The sequence below is a fragment of the Mastigoproctus giganteus genome, chromosome 6, assembly GCF_048544385.1.
Source record: "Mastigoproctus giganteus isolate SK-2022 chromosome 6, ASM4854438v1, whole genome shotgun sequence".
Lineage (NCBI taxonomy): Eukaryota > Metazoa > Arthropoda > Arachnida > Uropygi > Thelyphonidae > Mastigoproctus > Mastigoproctus giganteus.
In genome coordinates, this window is record NC_143580.1 from 139,488,114 (window position 1) to 139,507,161 (window position 19,048).

At 38.7% G+C, this 19,048-nt stretch overlaps 1 protein-coding gene across 1 annotated transcript in view; it reads right to left on the reverse strand.

The window, feature by feature from the left end:
* LOC150084619 (atlastin-2-like) overlaps window positions 1–19,048 on the reverse strand; it is a 403,792-nt gene that overhangs the window by 114,237 nt on the left and 270,507 nt on the right. The window contains exon 11 of the mRNA XM_090375357.1: window positions 69–140. Coding sequence (XP_090231483.1) covers window positions 69–140 — 72 coding nt within the window. The remainder of the gene's footprint in view (window positions 1–68; window positions 141–19,048) is intronic.

Consider the following 19,048-nt stretch of genomic DNA (forward strand, 5'->3'; position numbering starts at 1 on the left):
CAATAATTATTATAGATAATATAATGTTAATTCAAAAAAAAAGAAATGCATCTATATTCAAAACTTACTTCATCCATAACGGAGCAGTAATACTCTTTGGAGCGGGCAACTGCAGCTAAATTGTTAGCTTCTGCTGTTGCCTAAAATTATTTGTTAAAGAATTTCTCAGACAAACAACTAAAATCATTAAAAAATATAATAAAATAAAACAAAATAAAAAACACTTCAATTTCAACAGTAACTCATAAGGGTTTTTAGAGAGTGAGTTCTTACTTTATGGACTCAAACTAGCAAGACATTTGTGGATTTATTGGATGACTGTTTTCTGGAGGCAACCAGAATGAGTAATACTCTTGATCTGATTATCAGCAGTGATTATTCATGCAATATTCTTTGCCTTTAGCCAGCGGGTGGTTGGTTGGTGGAACAGACTTCCATCCCTTGGAAGTCTGTTCCAACTTGTCATGGAAGTTGATAGCCTAAATAAGTTTAAGGCTCAGCTGGACAGGTATTTCGAACGAACAGAGGGGTGAAGTGGAAGTGGTATTTTTTTTGGCTGATGCTGCATAAGCTTGCTTTCTTGCATCAAATGCCTCTACTAATGCTAATGCTAATAATAATTTGCAGATAAAGGAACCACTAGATGGCAGTGATCACAGTGTGTTGAAGTGGGATTTACTCAAAGAGGTAACTATCATCAGGGGTAAAGGGAAGGGTTTTTGCTTTCGTAAAGATGACTACAATGGTTTGAGACAGTATTTAAATTAGCATTAGTAGAGAAGCATATGATAAAAGAAAGAAAGCTTATATAGCATTGGCCAAAAAAAAAAAAAAAGAAAAGAAACCTTCCCATTTCACCCATCCATTCGCTCCAAAAGTTTGTCTAGTTCTAGCCTTGAATTTATTTAAGCTATCAAACTTCCACAACAACAGATGGCAGTCTGCTCCAGTAATCATCTGCCTGCTGGCTAAAGGCAAATATCCGCACATCTATTCTACAACTGTCTTTCCTCAATTTGAATTTATGTCCCTTTCAGGTTCATAATCCGAGCAAGAAGAATTCCACCAGCACTGAGCCTGATCAAGCCATTCGAGGCCTTATACAACTCAATCAGATCACGTTGCAGGTGCCTAGTCTCCAGACGCTGCAATTTGCAGAACATAATATTTAACTCTAACCTTTCCAGGTAAGAGGACCCCTACGTTTGACTCACCAATCTTGTTGCTATTCTCTGTACTCATTCTAGCAACTCTACATCCTTCCTAAAATGAGACCTCTAGACTTGTACGCAGTACTTATGGTGAGGACTGACGACTGCCTGATAATCACCTCCTTATCCCTACTAGCAAAATTCCTGTATATCATTGACAATACCCCATGACCTGCTCTGGCAACCTGTCTGCATAGCTCAGAAAACTCATATCTGACAGCACAATTAACCCCGAAGTCTTTTTCACTGTCCACTACCCTAAGTGCAGTACCACACAGTTGGTATATTACTCTGGGGTTACTGCTACAGATATATGCAGTACTTTACATTTGTCAATGTTAAACTTCATTTGTCTCTTCTTAGACCATCTGCCCAACTTTTCTAGATCCTATTCCAGTAACATACTGTCATTAGAGTGACTTTTACATCATCTGCAAACTTTTACATCATCTGCAGACTTGGACATTAAGTCTCATGTACCTTCAATATCACTGATAAATATACAAAATTTATCAATTTTGTATATCAATACAATTGATAAATATTGTCAGGGAAATGGGGAACATATTGTGCAAAACGATTAAGGGGAACAGGACCAGAATATGTCTGCCAGAGGCTAAGGTTGATGATGTTGTACAGCAGCAGATATCATCTTTTAAGGGCACAAAGGGTGATAACGTTGTACAGCAGATATCATCTTTTAAGGGCACAAAGGGTGATATTGTTGTACATATTGGCACTAATGATATTAAGAGTAGGAGACCGGCGGATTTACTTAACAAGTACAAGTCAATGCTGAAAAAAAAAAGCCGTGAGTTAGGTTTGAATTTGAAAGTGTCTGCAATTCTGTCCAGACACGATAGGAGGGAGTATATGATGAGAGACTTGTCAATCAATTCGGCCCTGGAGAGATTCTGCAAGGCTCAGAATTTTTTTCTGCCTGGTCTGTGCTTGTTAACAGAAAAGATTGCTTCTACAGGGATGGGATACACTTAAATAGAAAGGGTGCAAAAATATTTGCTGATTCTATCGAGGCAGATGTAGGTGGATTGGAAATCTACTAGCTTGGGTGGATACACGGATTAATAGATTAAACAGTAGCCACTGGCAAAGGTGAAAGTGATTCTTGCACTGCTTTTATTGAAATGCAATTGAGCAGCAGCGGGGAAAGCAAGGCAATAGGGATTTCCAGGACTGCTGGGAGTCATAGTGAAACTAATAAATACATGGGCTGTGTTAGGGTAACTAAAAGCAGAAACAGGTGCATGTATACTTGCATGAACACCAATGCTAGGAGTATAATTAATAAATTTGATGAGCTTGAAGTGCTAGTCAAGACATAAAAGGTAGATATCATTGAGATATCAGAGATGTGGTGTCACACAGACAAAAGCAGTGCAGAATTGAAATTTGGGGAATACAATATGTACAGGGAGGAGGGGTTATGCTGTTAGTTAAGAAACACATAAAATCTAAGGAAGTTGCATCAAATTAATGTTGGTGGACAATGCAATGTTGAGTCTGTTTGGAGTGACATAAGCACTGTTAAATGAAAAATGAGAGCAGGTGTGTGTTATAATCCTAATTAATCTGAGGAGTATAATAAACAACTGTACAGAGAAAGAAAAATAGGTCACTCACAAACTAGCAAGACTTTTGTGGATTTATTGGATGACTGTTTTCTAGAGTAACATTTTCAAGAGGCAACCAGAATGAGTAATAAATACTGTTGATCTGATTATCAGCAGTGATTATTCATGCAATAATAATTTGCAGATAAAGGAACCACTAGATGGCAGTGATCACAGTGTGCTGAAGTGGGATTTACTCAAAGAGGTAACTATCATCAAGGGTAAAGGGAAGGATTTTTACTTTCAAAAAGGTGACTACAGTGGTTTGGGACAGTATTTAAATTCTATACGGTGGGACCAACTGATGATGTTACCAACAGCAAATTCAAAATAGGAAGCATTCAAAGAATTAATCTTGGAAGCTACAAGGCTTTTCATACCAACTAAGAAATATTGTTCAAGATTTAGGCTTGAATAGATGTCAGTTGAACTGTTTGTTTGTTTGTTTGTTATTTGGTTTTTAGGAGCATTAGCAACTAAGGCCATATTGCTCCGGGATATGCGGTGGTCATTCCTTGACCTTTCCGCATCCTCCGTATTTGGTGGTGACGGGCTCGAACCCCGGTCTAATCAAGAAGCGTGTGCTACGCACTGCTGCTCCTTCCCACCTGGCTACGGAGGCGCCTGTCAGTTGAACTAATTAAACATGTGGCAGAGAAGAAAAATGCATGGGATACATATAAATTAACAGGTGACACAGAAACCTATGATAGATATAAGCTGGTCTGTAACCAAGTCACAAAGGAGGTTAGTAGGCAAAGGCAGATTATGAGAAATCTTTGGCAAAGGATGCAAAGAAAAACAGAAAAGAGTTCTTTACTTATGTAAACTCTAGGAAGAAGGGGATGAATCATATTGGTCCACTTGATATCGATGTTTCACCTGTTGATGATCCTGCTCACAGTTGGCTAACGAACTAAATCAATATTTTGCATCTACATTCACAACATGAGGAGTTATTCAGGGAGGGGAATGCCACAGTTGTATTAAACTCTGGCAGTAATCTAGATAATCTTGTAATAACTGAAAGTAAAGTTGAGAAGATAAACATAAGAAAAGCACATGGGGTGGATGGAATCTATCCAGTTATATTAAAGGAGGCAGCAAAGGAAGTAAGCAAACCCTTAGCCATAATTATGAAAGCTTCCTTGGACTCAGGGGAGGTACCCATACACTGGAGATGTGCAAATGTGACCCCAATCCACAAAGGAGGATCAAAGGGAGACACAGCTAATTACAGACCTATTAGTTTAACTTCTGTTCCAGAAAAATTAATGGTGGCACTGGTTAAAGTAGGATTGCAGGATCATCTGGACAAGACTTCAGTTATAGCTTGGACACAGCATAGGTTTGTTAAGGGTAAAGTCTTGTTTGGGCAATTTGATTGGATGCCATGATGTGGTCACAAATGAACTGGATGCAAAGAATAAATTTGATATCCTATATCTGGATCTTAGAAAGGCTTTTGATACTGTTGCCCATGGAAGACTGCTGCACAAATTGGTGCAGTGTGGCATTGGAAGCAAATTGCTGCTATGGATAAAGGGATGGTTGAGTGGGAGAAGACAGAGAGTGGTAATCAATGGACACTGCTCTTGGTGGACTAATTTATTGGTGGAGTCCCCTAGGGTTCAGTGTTGGGTCCATTTTTGTTTTCTGTATTCATTAGTGATATTGATGATGGTATATCAGGGTTAATGTCCAAGTTTTCAGACGATAGGCAGGGTTGTTAATGTCACTAATGGCAGTAAGCTGCTGCAACAGGATCTAGCAAAGTTGAGCAGATGGGCTGAGAGGTGGCAACTGAAGTTTAACATTGACAAATGTAAAGTGCTGTATGGGAAGCATTAATCCCAGAGTAACATATCAACTGTGTTGTACTACACTGACAGTGGTAGAGAGGAAAAGGACCCAGGGATAATTGTGCAAGCAGATATGAAGTTTTCTTAGCTGTATAAGGCAATGGTCAGGCCACACCTTGAGTACTCTATACAGGTCTGGTGGCCTAATTTTAAGAAGGATGTAGAGCCATTGGAATGAGTTCAGAGAAAGGCAAAAAGTCTTAGTGAATGGAACAAAAGGTTGCTCTTAGGAAGAAAGGCTTAAGTTTTGCAAATTACAGTGTCTGGAGACTAGGCACCTGCAAGGTAATTTGATTGAGGTGTATAAAGCCTTGAATGGTTTGAGCATGCTTAATGCTGATGGGATTCTTCTTCTTCCTCAGAATAATCGCCTGAGAGGGCATAAATTTAAATTGAGGAAAGACAGTTGTAGGATAGATGTGCAGAAGTTTGCTGTTAGCCAGCGGGTGGCTGATTGCTGGAACAAACTTCCATCTGTCGTTGTAGATGTTGAGAGATTAAAGTGATTCAAGGCAGAACTAGACAAACATTTGGAGCGAGTGGATGGGTGAAATAAGGGTTTTTTTTGGCTGATGCTATATAAGCTTGGTTTCTTGCATCACGTGCCTTTGCTAATGCTAAAAAAAACAATGGGCCCAAACCAATCCCGTGGGGGGGGGAACTTCACCAATAACATTAGTCCACAAAGAGCAGTGTCCATTCATTACTACTCTCTGTATTCTACTATTCAACCATCCTTTAATCCATTGTAGCAACCTGCCCTTAATGTCATATCATTTGAACAGTAGTCTTCCATGTGCAACAGTATCAAAAGCTTTCCTGAAATCGAAGTATATGATATCAAAATTAATTTTTGCATCCAGTTCCTTTGTGACCACATCATAGTATCCAATGAAATTAGTCACACAAGACTTCCCTTTAACAAATTCATGTTGTGTTTGAATTATTACTACAGTCTAGATGGTCCTGCAATGCTTCTTTAACCAATGACTCCATTATTTTCCCTGGAATAGAAGTCAAACTAACAGGTCTGTAATTATTCACATCACCCTTTGATTCCCCTTGGTGAATTGGAGATACATTTGCACATCTCCAGTACATGGGGACTTCCCCTGAGTCGAATATGCTCTCATAATTATGGCTAAGGGTTTGCTTAGTTCTTTTGCCACCTCCTTTAATATAACTGGATAGATTCCATCCACCCCAGGCGCCTTTCTTGTATTTATCTTCAACAATTTCTCCTCCAATTTGCTCTCAGTTATTATAAAATCACTTAACTTCCTGTTAGAGTTTGATAAAAATCTGGCCTTCTCCTCCCTGAATAATTCCTCATGTGTGAATGTAGGTTCAAAATGTCTGTCATATACAGTCAAATCATTGATATCAAGTGGATCAATCGGATTCTTCCCCTTCCTTTTGGAGTTTATATAAGCAGGGGCTCACATCTGGTGAGTATGGGCTTGGCATACCCAGGGTTCTGAGCTGGATATCATCACTCTTCTTTTTCTTGGTGATTCCCTTCTATTTATTTCTCTCTCTCTCTCTCTCTCTCTCTCTCAGGATAATTCCAAAAAAATTTTTTTGGCTGGTGCAGCAGAAACCTCAGGCTTCCTTGCACCATATGGCTAATAATAATAATAAAGAAGTCTTTGGTGTTTTTCAAAGATTTCTCAAAATCTGCCTTCGCTTGCCTAACATCCTTTGTGACGATTACAGACGATCTTATAGCTACCATAGGCATCTCTGTCTCTTGATAATTTATATCTCTCCCATGCATTTTTTTCCCCCTCTCTGCCATTAGTCTCATTAGTTGATCTAACATCCATTTAGGCCTAAAACTTGAAAAATATTTCTTAATTGGTAAGAAAAGCCTAGTAGCTTCCAAGATTAATTCCTTGACTGCTTCCCATTTAGAATTTGTTGTTGGTAACATCATCAGTTGGTCCCACTGTATAGAATTTAAAAAATCTGTGAGACCGCACAGTTGGTACATTTCTCTGAGGTTACTGGTACCCATATGCAGCACTTTGCATTTGTAAATGTTAAACTTCAGTTGCCACTTTTCAGCGCATCTGCACAACTTTTCTAGATCCTGTTGCAGTACCATACTGACTGCCAACCTTTGTAGCAACTGCAAACTTGGACATTAAGCGTGATATACCTTCATCAATATCACTGATCAATATAAAAAACAACAATGGGCCAAACATCTAGCCCTGGGGAACTTCACTAATATTATTAGTCCACAAAGAACAGTGTCCATTGATTACCACTCTGTCTTCTTCCACTCAACCATTCTTTTATCTATTGTAGCAACTTGCCTTTGTGATATTAAAATCATTTTTTGCATCCAGTTCATTTGTGACCACATCATAGTATTCAATAAAATTGGTCAGACAAGACTTCCCCTTAAGAAACCCATGCTATGTCTGAATTATTACTGCAGTCTTGTGTAGATGATCCTGCAATGCTTCTTTAGCCAGTGACTCCATTATTTTCCCCAGAAAATAAGTTAAAGTAACAGGTCTGTAATTACCTGAGTCACCCTTTGTGAATTGGGGATACATTTGCACATCTCCGGTCTGTAGGGACCTCCCCTGAGTCCAATGATGCTCTCATAATTATGGTTAAGGGTTTGCTTACTTCCTTTGCTGCCTCCTTTAATATAACTGAATAGATCCCATCCATCCCAGGTGCCTTTCGTACGATTAACTTCAACAATTTCTCCTCCACTCTGTTCTCAGTTATTACAAAATCATTTAGTTCCCTGTTAGAGGTTAATAAGATTCTGTCATACACTTTCCTACAGAATTCCTGATTTGTGAATGTAGATGGAAAATACTCATTCAATTTGTCAGCTCTCTGAGCTGGATCATCAACAGTTGAACCACTGATATCAAGTGGAGCAATCTGATTTCACTATATAATTACCTTCCTTCTCGAGTTAATATAAATAAAGAAATTTTTGCTGTTTTTCTTTGCATCTTTCACCAAAGATTTCTCGTAATCTATGTTCGCTTGCTTAACCCCCTTTGTGATTGATTACAGACAAGCTTACATATCTCAACCTTATGAACTTTTACTGCAACTTCATCAAAAAAAGTATCTCTTCAAAATTAAAATGGATAAGATGAAATATTTACAGCTTCTATGTCCTCAAACAGAGTACACATTTAGCATATGCTATACATTTAGTTACACTGTTTAAAGTATATTATTGGAGAAATGCACTACCAAGCACACAGGATTAAAGTTGAAATTACCAAGAGCATCATATATTGGTAAAAGTGACTTCTGCTTAGAACAGTTCATTTAATGTTTTTCTCGTTGTTTGTTTGTTATTTGGTTTTTAGGAGCATTAGCAACTAAGGCCATATTGATCTGGGGATATGCAGTGGTTATTCTCTGACCTTTCCGCATCCTCCGTACTTGGTGGTCATGGGCTCGAACCCTGGTCTAATCAAGAAGCATGTGCTACGCACTGCTGCTCCTGCCCACCTGGCTACGGAGGCGCCAATGTTTTTCTCAGAGAAATTGCCAAGAGCATCTTATATTGGTAAAAATGACTTCTTCTTAGAACAGTTCATTTAATGTTTTTCTCATTGTTTGTTTGTTATTTGGTTTTTAGGAGCATTAGCAACTAAAAACTTGAAACCAGATATGACTTCTTTCCAAAGTCATTTCATGTTTCTATGATAAAAAGTTATGTTATTTTGGTTTTTGGTTTTTAGGAGCATTAGCAACTAAGGCCATATTGCTCTGGGAATATGCGGTGGTCATTCCCTGACCTTTCCACATCCTCCGTATTTGGTGGTGACGGGCTCGAACTCCATTCTAATCAAGAAGCGTGTGCTATGCACTGCTGCTCTTTCCACCTGGCTGCAGAGGTGCCCAATAAATAAGTAGCTTTCTGATTATTTTAGTGGAGCTGTATAAGGAGTTGTGAAGAGTTTCCATCAGGACAGTCATTCTGCAATATGATGTGTAGGAGCTTTCAGTTGACCAATTGTAAGCACAAACTAAAAATTGCTATCCTGTGATTGTTGATGTCTTTTTAAATTATACAGTGATATAAACTTTCTACATGCAACCCGAAACTTTTTTCGCTCAAATGCAGTGAATAGTGATTTTTTTCTAAACAAAAATATCCTTGTGTACACATATACTGTACTGCAATAATTTATTCATAAGTATGTCTCATAAAATGAAATACACCTTTAGCATTAGTAGAGGCATATGATACAAGAAAGCAAGCTTAGGCAGCATCAGTTTAAGCTGAAGCAGCTCCGTTCGTTACAAATACCTGTCCAGCTCAGCCTTGAATTTATTTAGGATATCAACTTCCACAACAAAGGATGGAAATCTGTTCCACTAACCAACTACCCGCTGGCTAAAGGCAAACTTCTGCACACATCTATCCTACATCTGTCTTTCCTCAATTTGAATTTATGGCCTCTCAGGTGATTATTCTGAGCAAGAGGAAGAATCCTATCAGCATTGAGCATGCTCAAACCATTGAAGTCTTTATACACCTCAATCAGATCACCTCGCAGGTGCCTAGTCTCCAAACACTGTAATTTTCAAAACTTAAGCCTTTCTTCAAAAAGAGCAACCCTTTGTTCCATTCAATAATCTTGTTGCCCTTCTCTGTACTCATTCCAACAGCTCTACATCCTTCTTAAAATGAGGCCTGCAGACCTATATACAGTACTCAAGAAAGAGAAGAATAATGATATCCAGCTCCTCAGGACCCTGGGTGTGCCAAGCCCATACTCACCAAACGCGAGTCCCTGGGTTTATGGGTTTAGACTGGATTGCAGGAAGTTTTATTTTTAGCCTGAAAGTTATAAATTACTGGAATAAGTTACCTACGTGGATGGTAGAGGCTGACAGTTTGGGGAAATTCAAAGGCAAGCAGGATAAATACCTATGGGAGGAGGGAAATGCATACATTATCTATTTCCTTTTCTCTTATTATTTTTTAAAAATTCTTCTTCTTATTATTTTATTTTTTGGCTGGTACAGCCTAAGCCATAGGGTTCCTTGCACCATGTAGCCAATACTAACAGTTTGTTTTTATCAAATTTTAATTATTACTTATTTATTGTACTAATCACAAAAATACAGTTAGTAATACAACAAAATTATAATTAATGAGATGAATGTAGTTGTGCAATGCGATGTTTCATAATTTCGGGTTTGTGTAAATGTTTCGTAATATCGGGTTTAAAGTACTAGTTCCAATTCTTAATAAGTCAGGTAAATGTGGATCTTTTATATATTTCATTTTTGAAAAGATCTGGTCAGATATATAGGTACTTCCAAAAGTAGATGTAATTATTTACTTCTTGCAAAATTTTTAATTTTTTTATAATCTGACTCAGATAATGTTGAATGAAATCAAATTACATTTTCAATTTTAAATATTGTCTTCAGTGCATCATTAGAATGAAGATCTACCAACTCTAATTGTATATTCTCATCAACATCATTGGTGGGTACGTCAAACAGATTTTGAAAAAGTTCAAACACCTTTAAATTAATTTTTAAATTAGAAAATCTATCTACAAAATTTTCCTGCAACAAACTTAACATTTTGAACAAAATTTTTAGTAGAAAAATTAAAAACTAGGCATATTTTTTGATAAATTATTGCAACGTGGAAAATGTGAAAAATTATTCCGAAGTAGTTGACTTTTAAATAACTCCAGTTTTGTTTCAAATGCTTTGACATTATAATACAATTCATTGAAAAGTTTGTCTCATCCTTGTAGTTTCATATTAAGAAAATTAAGGTGTTCACATCTGTTAAAAAGGCAAGGCTCCACAACCATTTAGGATCTGACAGTTCCGGAACACATTTCAATTTTTTTTCATAAATAGATGTATTTCAATTTTTTTTCATAAATAGATGTATTTCAATGCTAAGTTCAAAAAATCGCTTCAACATGTTGCTGCAACTCAACCATCGTACTTTAGTGTGATACAACAAATCATCGCATTCAGCCTCAATTGTTTCAAGAAAATTTTTGAATTGTCGATGATTCAGACCAGTCTTGTAAATAAAATTTACCGTTGATATTACAGTTAACATGCCTAAAGCTATGCCCAAAAACTGCTGATGAATTATACAATGAAATTGCTTTGGTTTTTTAATATTTTTACTCTCAAGATATTTATGAAGCTGACCTGTGAACCCAATTTTAGTACCGACCATATTTTTAGCACCATTCGTCGTAACTGCTGACAGCAAATCCCAATTCAATTTGAGGCCTTCAATTGCTTTAGACACACTCAAAAATATCAAAAATCCATAATTGCTGTCTCTAATGACTATTGCTATTTAATGAGAGGGTCAAGATTAATGGATTATTTTAATGATGTTTCAAATAATAGCTTTGAGTGGAAATAACATAATTAATATCTAACAAGACTAAGCTGATGACACAGATGCATCAACACGATCAATCAAGTGACGAATGTTAAAATAATCTGTAAAATGTGTTTTACATAAATTTTATTGTGAAATATAAACATTAATTTTTACGATCTAATTGAAATATCTGCGGGCCAGATAAAATTTCTTTCATTGGCAGTAGTTTTGGGACCCTTGGTCTATAGGATCAGTAGCAGTTTTAGCAGCTAGGTCAGCATGTTTGTTTCCAGAAATTCCAGTGTGGAATACTCTAGCTTAGAGTATTTCAGATCTGTCTAAATAAGGCATTATCATTCTTCATATTCTGTTGTAAAACTAGGATAGAACTGATAGAGTCTGCATATATAACTATGTGCAATATGGTTGTTGAGAGTGTGTAATTTAAGGCTATATGGATAGCAAAGAGTTCTGCAGTATAGCTGCTACATCCAGTAGAGAGTTTCTTGGCTATGATAATGTAGAGAAATAATGCTGCTGTGCCAACATGACTGTCAGCTTTAGATTCATTTGTTTAAACTGTTGCATACTTGCCATGTTGAGTTCTCAATGCGGCATGTATTTGTAGTATGTTCTGTTCAGACAAGATGTATTTCCTCCAGGCTGTGAATGAAAGATCGTATCTTACTAAGGTCAAGTTGCCAGTCAGTCTGCAGTGAGTTAAGGCTTATCCCAGTTGGTGGGTTTACAGATGGATAAGCCTGTAAAGGTTTTCCCATTTAGGGTAGAAGAGTCCATTCCAAGTGGGATGGTTTGGATGTCCTTTGAGTTTTGCTGCATAGTTTAAAAAGAGCATCTGTCTGCTTAGATGTAAGGAGGTTTCAATTGCTTTGGCATATAGGCTCTAAACTGGTGCAAGAAAAGAGCACTGTGGTGCAAAGGATCAAGCTAACATAAAGTGCTTGGTCTAACAGAACCATAGTCTAGATGTGAGCATATTAATGCAGAGTACAAATGCAGCAGTAGTGTGTAATGGTAGGCTTCCCAAATTGTGGCTACAGAACCAAGTCTAGATGTGAACGTATTAATGCAAAGTATAAATTGGAACAGAATGGTATTAAGGGTAAGTTGCTACAATGGATAAAAGGATGGTTGGGTGGGAGAAGGCAGAGGGTGGTAATCAATGGGCACTGATCTTCGTGGACTAATGTGAGTAGTGGAGTCCCACAGGTTTCGGTGTTGGGTCCACTGTTGTTTTGTATATTTATCAATGATATTGATGAAGGTAAATCCGGCTTAGTGTTGAAGTTTGCAGATGATACAAAGGTTGGCAGGGTTGTTAATGACAGTAATGGCAGTGTGCTACTGCAACAGGATCTAGAAAATTTGGGAAGATGGGCTGAGAAGTGGCAACTGAAGTTTAACATTGACAAATGCAAAGTACTGCATATGGTAGAAGTAATCCCAGAGGAACATACCAACCGTGTAGTACTACACTTAAGATGGTAGAAAATGAAAAAGACCTGGGAGTAATTGTGCAGTCAGATATGAGGTTTTCTGAGCAATGCAGACAGGCTGCCAGGGCAGGTCATGGGGTTTTGTCAATGATATACAGGAATTTTTCTAGCAGGGAAAAGGAGGTGATTGTCCCTCTGTATAAGGCAATGGCCAGGCCACGCCTTGAGTACTGCGTACAGGTCTGGAGACCTCATTTTAGAAAGGATGTAGATTTGCTTGAGTGTGTACAGAGAAAGGCAACAAGATTGGTGAGGGGAATGAAGGGATCCTCTTACCAAGAGAGGCTTAAGTTCTGCAAATTGCAGTGGCTGGAGACTAGGCACCTGCGAGGTGATCTGACTGAGGTGTATAAGGCCTTGAATGGGTTGAGCATGCTGAATTCTGATGGGATTCTTCCACTTGTTCAGATTATGAACCTAAGGGGGCATAAATTTAAATACTACCATCTGTCGTTGTGGAAGTTGATAGGTTAAATAAATTTAAGGAGGAATTGGACAAACATTTAGAGGGAACTGTTGTGTAATTTTTTTTTTTTTTTTTTTTTTTTTTTTTGGCTGATGCTGCATAAGTTCATATTTTGCTTTCTTGCATCGAATGCCACTATGACTACTACTACTATTTGTTTGTTATTTGGTTTTTAGGAGCATTAGTAACTAAGGTCATATTACTCCGGGATATGCGGTGGTCATTCCCTAACCTTTCCGCATCCTCCGTATTTGGTGGTGATGGGCTTGAACCCCGGTATTATCAAGAAGCATGTGCTACGCACTGCTGCTCCTTCCCATCTGGCTACGGAGGCGCTACTACTACTACTACAAATCCAGCAGTAGTGTGTAGTGGTAGGCTCCCCAAATTGTGCTTGATAGAACTCTTAAGATTTTTAGCTTTTTAAGACAGGTAATCTAGATTACTTTTATATGTTCAAGTAAAATATCACACCAAGGAAACGGACACTAGGGACCACTGGTATGATTTGATTTTCTAGTTGGAGTTCCATGCGTGGATGTAGGTTAAGCTTCCACAGAGGTGTATCCCAGTTGTTTTTTGGTGTGAGAGACAAAATCTATTGTTTTGGGACCATTTGTTTATTAGGTGAATGCCGGGCAATACTGAAGTCATCAGAGTACAGGGTAATGGATACTGTTTTTGTGGTGGGTACTGTGTTATTTGAATTTATTATTATATTAAAGAGGGTAGCACTTAGTACTGATCTTTGTGGGACTGCTTCTTCCTGGATAAAATTTGAAGATAAGTGGTTGTGAACTCTAACTTGAAATGAGTAGTGGTATAGGAAGTTTCTAATAAACTGCGGTAGAGTCCATGTAATTGCAGGTTGTACAGGTTTCACACGCTTGGAAAGATACCTTATCCCTGAGCTGTGTCAAAGAGGACCACAGCAAGGTGTTCTTTCCACACAAAGGCATCACAGATGTTTATTTCTCTCCTAATCAAAAGTGGATGTCTTCCTGGAAGTCTCATTGCATTGGATTTAGTAGGTCATTTCAAGCTATAAATCAGGATAGCCAGGCAATGATAATTTTTTACACGACCTTGCTCATACAGCTGGTGAGTGCAATAGGTTGATAATGTTGCGGATTCTTAGGATCTTTTCCTGGCTTTTAAATTGCCAAAACACAAGCATGGCGCTATTTGTCCAGGAAAAGTGTTTTCTTTGAATATTCTGTTGTAGAGAGGTAAGTGTCTTGAGGGCCAGTCTAGTAAGTTCTGCATCACGATATTCTGTATTCTATCTGACTCTGCTGTACATAGTTTGGTGGAGGCTAGAGCATGGTGCAACTCTGACATTGTGAAGGGGAGATTGTATGCAGCACTGGATGCTGATTCAAAATTGATTAAATGTTTTTCAGCTTGTGCTTTGTGTGCCTGAAAATGTGGCGAGTATGTCATAGTTGAAATTTCCACGAATAATCTACCCAGTGTTTGCAATCTCCTCTGGTTTTGTAATATCATAGCCATTGGCAATGAGCATGGGGCAGTTGATGCGTGGGTGTTTTGCATACATTAACTATATTTTGGTCCATATTGTTTGGGTTTTTGTCATTCTTGTAATTGTGGAAGCAAAATGCCTCCATGCTTCCGTTTTATCTGGTTTGCCTAAAATATTTTTCTTGGCCCTTGCCTGTTTAAATCGGATGAGATTAGCAGTTGGGAACTTCCTGAAGATGTTCCATGCGGTTCTTCTCTATTTTAGCCACACTGCAGCCACCATTCCACCACACTTTCGAATGGTGGAATGGGGAAATGGCTGATATTTTTGGAATCGCTTTATCCACTGCCTACAGTATTTTTAGGACCAGTGCTAGGGATGCACAAGTGAGGCACTTGCCACAAGTGCTGCTAGATGTGCTACTGCATATATATGTGCATTAAGATATGATATGAATTAGACGGCATTGCAAGGTTTTGCCTCAGGCACCACAAATGTTATCACCAGCCCTGAGTATTTGGTTAAACATATATTTTACTGCTAGGTTGATGGGTGTTTATGGGTGTTTGATGTCTCTCTATGCAGAGCATAGAGAGACATCAATAGCTGATGTAGATCCTGTAGAAAGATGCATATATGTGTGCACTCCATTACTGAGAGTTATCAGATAGTGTTCATCAAGTAATTTTTCAACAGTTTGTCCATGTTTTGATTTCTCAATAACTGCTAAGGTCTCCTATGATGCAGTAGGGTTTAGGAAGTTGTACCACTAATTCATCTAAGTTGGCATAGCTTATTTTTAGTTAGAGATAGAGTATAATGAAATTATGGATAAATCGATTGTTCGGATTGTGTTCAGATTGTGTGCAACACGATTTTGCTGATGTATTATGTAGTTCCAATGGGAAGGTCATATTTGGTATTAAATTGTTTTCTTGTAGACAGAAGGCAATAGGGTCATATTGTGAAAGATCTCCGATGTCAGTCAAATTACTACAATAGCCTCTACAGTTCCACTATAAGGTAAACATTATTTGGGTTTAGTGGAACCCTTGATTTTTTTTTCAAGGAACTGAAAGTTTGTATCACTCAAGTTTACCTTTCCCTTCTTTGGAAAATAAGGTTTCCCTGTATTCATCTCCTTGTTAGTGAACAGTTCTAAAACATGTTCATCTTGATGTAAACTATCTTCTGAGTCCATGAAGTCTGTTTGGTTGAGGTCAGGAGTGATAAATTCGAAGGACAGGGTGGATGCTCTCGAAGGAAATAAATTGAGGGGCCCATCAATCTCTCAGCTGCCCACATCAGCGCCAGAGCTTGCACTTGGTCATCAGGCAACACAGAGGCAGCCCCCTAGGCAGAATGCGCTGGTCCCACAGGAACCAGTAGTTGTTGGTGACTCTATTGTCAGGGAAACGGGGAACATGCTTTGTAAAAAGGATAGGTGGAATAGGACCAGGGTATGTCTGCCAGGGGCAAAGGTTGATGACGTTGTAGAGCGGATATCATCTTTTAAGGGCACAAAAGGTGATACAGTTGTACACGTTGGCACTAATGATATTAAGAGTAGGAGACCGGCGGAATCACTTAGCAAGTACAGGTCACTGTTGAAAAAAAGCCGTGAATTAGGGTTGAATTTGAAAGTGTCTGCAATTCTGCCCAGACACAATAGGAGGGAGTATATGATGAGAGCCTTGTCGATCAATTCGGCCCTGGAGGGATTGTGCAAGGCTCAAGGGGTAGAATTTTTTTCAGCCTGGACTGTACTTGTTAACAGGAGAGATTGCTTCTACAGGGATGGGATACACTTAAATAGTAAGGGTGCAAGAATTTTTGCTGATGCTGTCGAGGCAGTGTTAGGTGGGTCGGAAAACTGCTAGTTGGGGGGGATACAAGGATTAATAGATTAACAGTAGCCACTGGCAGAGGTGGAAGTGATTCTTGCACTGCTTCTATTGAAATGAGCAGAAGCCTGAAAAACAAGATGCAGGATATTTCAGAGATTGCTGGGAGTCATTGCGGTACAAGTAAACACATGGGTTGTGTTAGGGTAGCTAAGAATAGAAACAGGTGCATGTATACCTGCGTGCACACCAATGCTAGGAGTTTGGTAAATAAATTTTATGAATTTGAGGTATTGCTCAAAATATCAAAGGCAGATATTGTTGGGATATCAGAGACGTGGTGTCACACAGATATAAGTAATGTGGAACTGGAATTTGGGGAATACAATGTGTATAGAAAGGATAGACAGGACAGGAGGGGAGGAGGGGTTATGCTATTAATTAAGAAACACATAAAGTCCAAGGAAGTCAAGCCAGTCGACATCGATGGACAGGGCAGTGTCGAGTCAGTTTGGTGTGACATAAGCATAGGGAAATCAAAATTGAGAGTAGGAGTGTGCTATAGGCCTAATGACTCTGATGAGTATAATAAGATATTGTACAGGGAAATAGAGTGGGCCAGTAAATCAGAGAGTCTTATAATGGGGGATTTTAATTTCCCAGATATTGACTGGAATTTGTGGGTTCGTCACTCGCACACTAGCAAGCCTTTTGTGGATTTATTGGATGATTGTTTTCTACATCAGCATGTTCGTGAGGCAACAAGAGGGAGCAATACTCTTGATCTGATTATCAGTAGTGATTCTTCATGCATTAAGAATCTGCAGATAAATGAACCACTAGGTGGCAGTGATCACAGTGTGTTGAAGTGGGATTTACTCAAGGAGGTAAGTACCATCAGAGGTAAAGGGAAGGGTTTTTGTTTTCGTAAAGGCGACTATGATGGTCTGAGACAGTATTTAAATTCTATACAGTGAGACCAACTGATGATGTTACCAACAGCAAACTCAAAATGGGAAGCATTCAAGGAACTAATCTTGGAGGCTACCAGGCTTTACATACCAACTAAGAAATATTGTTCAAGGTTTAGGCCTAAATGGTTGTCAGATGAACTAATGAGACATGTGGCAGAGAAGAAAAATGCATGGGATACATACAAATTAATGGGTGACATGGAAGCCTATGATAGACATAAGTTGTTCTGTAACCAAGTCACCAAGGAGATTAGGCAGGCAAAGGCAGACTACGAAAAATCCTTGGCAAAGGATGCAAAGAAAAACAGAAAAGAGTTCTTTACATATTTAAACTCGAGAAGGAAAGGGATGAATCAGATTGGTCCACTGGATATTGATGGTTAAACAGTTGAGGATCCTGCTCAGGTGGCTAACAATCTAAACGAGTATTTTGCATCTACATTCACGCATGAGGAGTTATTCAGGAAGGAGAATGATGTAGGTAAAGTAAACATTGGCAGTGAGCTGGATGATTTTGTAATAACTGAGAGGAAAGTGGAGGAGAGATTGTTGAGGATAAACATAAAAAAGGCACCTGGGGTGGATGGGATCTATCCAGTTATATTCAAGGAGGCAGCAAAGGAAGTAAGCAAACCCCTAGCCATAATTATGAGAGCTTCTTTGGACTCAGGGGAGGTACCCATAGACTGGAGATGTGCAAATGTAACCCCAATTCACAAAGGAGGATCAAAGGCTGACACAAGTAATTATAGACCTGTTAGTTTAACTTCTGTTCCAGGTAAATTAATGGAGGCACTGGTTAAAGAAGCACTGCAGGATCATCTAGACAAGAATTCAGTTATAGCCCAGACGCAGCATGGTTTTGTTAAGGGCAGGTCTTGCCTGACCAATTTGATTGGATACTATGATGTAGTCACAAAAGAACTGGATGCAGGGAATAACTTTGATATTATATATTTGGATCTTAGAAAGGCTTTTGATACTGTTGCACATGGAAGACTGCTGCACAAATTGGAGCAGTGTGGCATTGGAGGCAAATTGCTGCTATGGATAAGGGGATGGTTGAGTGGCAGAAGACAGAGAGTGGTAATCAATGGATACTGCTCAACGTGGACTAATGTTATTAGTGGAGTTCCTCAGGGTTCAGTGTTGGGTCCGTTGTTGTTTTCGGTGTTTATGAATGATATTGATGATGGGATATCAAGTTTAATGTCCAAGTTTGCAGATGATACAAAGGTTGGCAGGGTTGATAAGGACACTACTGACGCTATGCTGCTGCAACAGGATCTGGAAAGGTTGAACAGATGGGCTGAGAGGTGGCAAATGAAGTTTAACATTGACAAATGTAAAGTACTACATATGGGAAACAGTAACCCCAGAGCAACGTATCAACTCTGAGGTACTACACTGACAGTGGTGGAGAATGAAAAGGACCTGGGGGTAATTGTGCAGGCAGATATGAAGTTCTCTGAGCAGTGCAGACGAGCTGTAAGAGTAGCTCATGGTGTCTTGTCAATGATATACAGGAATTTTTCTAGCAGGGATAAGGAGGTGATTATTCCCTTGTATAAGGCAATGGTTAGGCCACATCTTGAGTACTGTATACAGGTCTGGAGGCCTCGTTTCAAGAAGGATGTAGAGCTGCTGGAACGGGTACAGAGAAGGGCAACAAGATTAGTGAATGGAA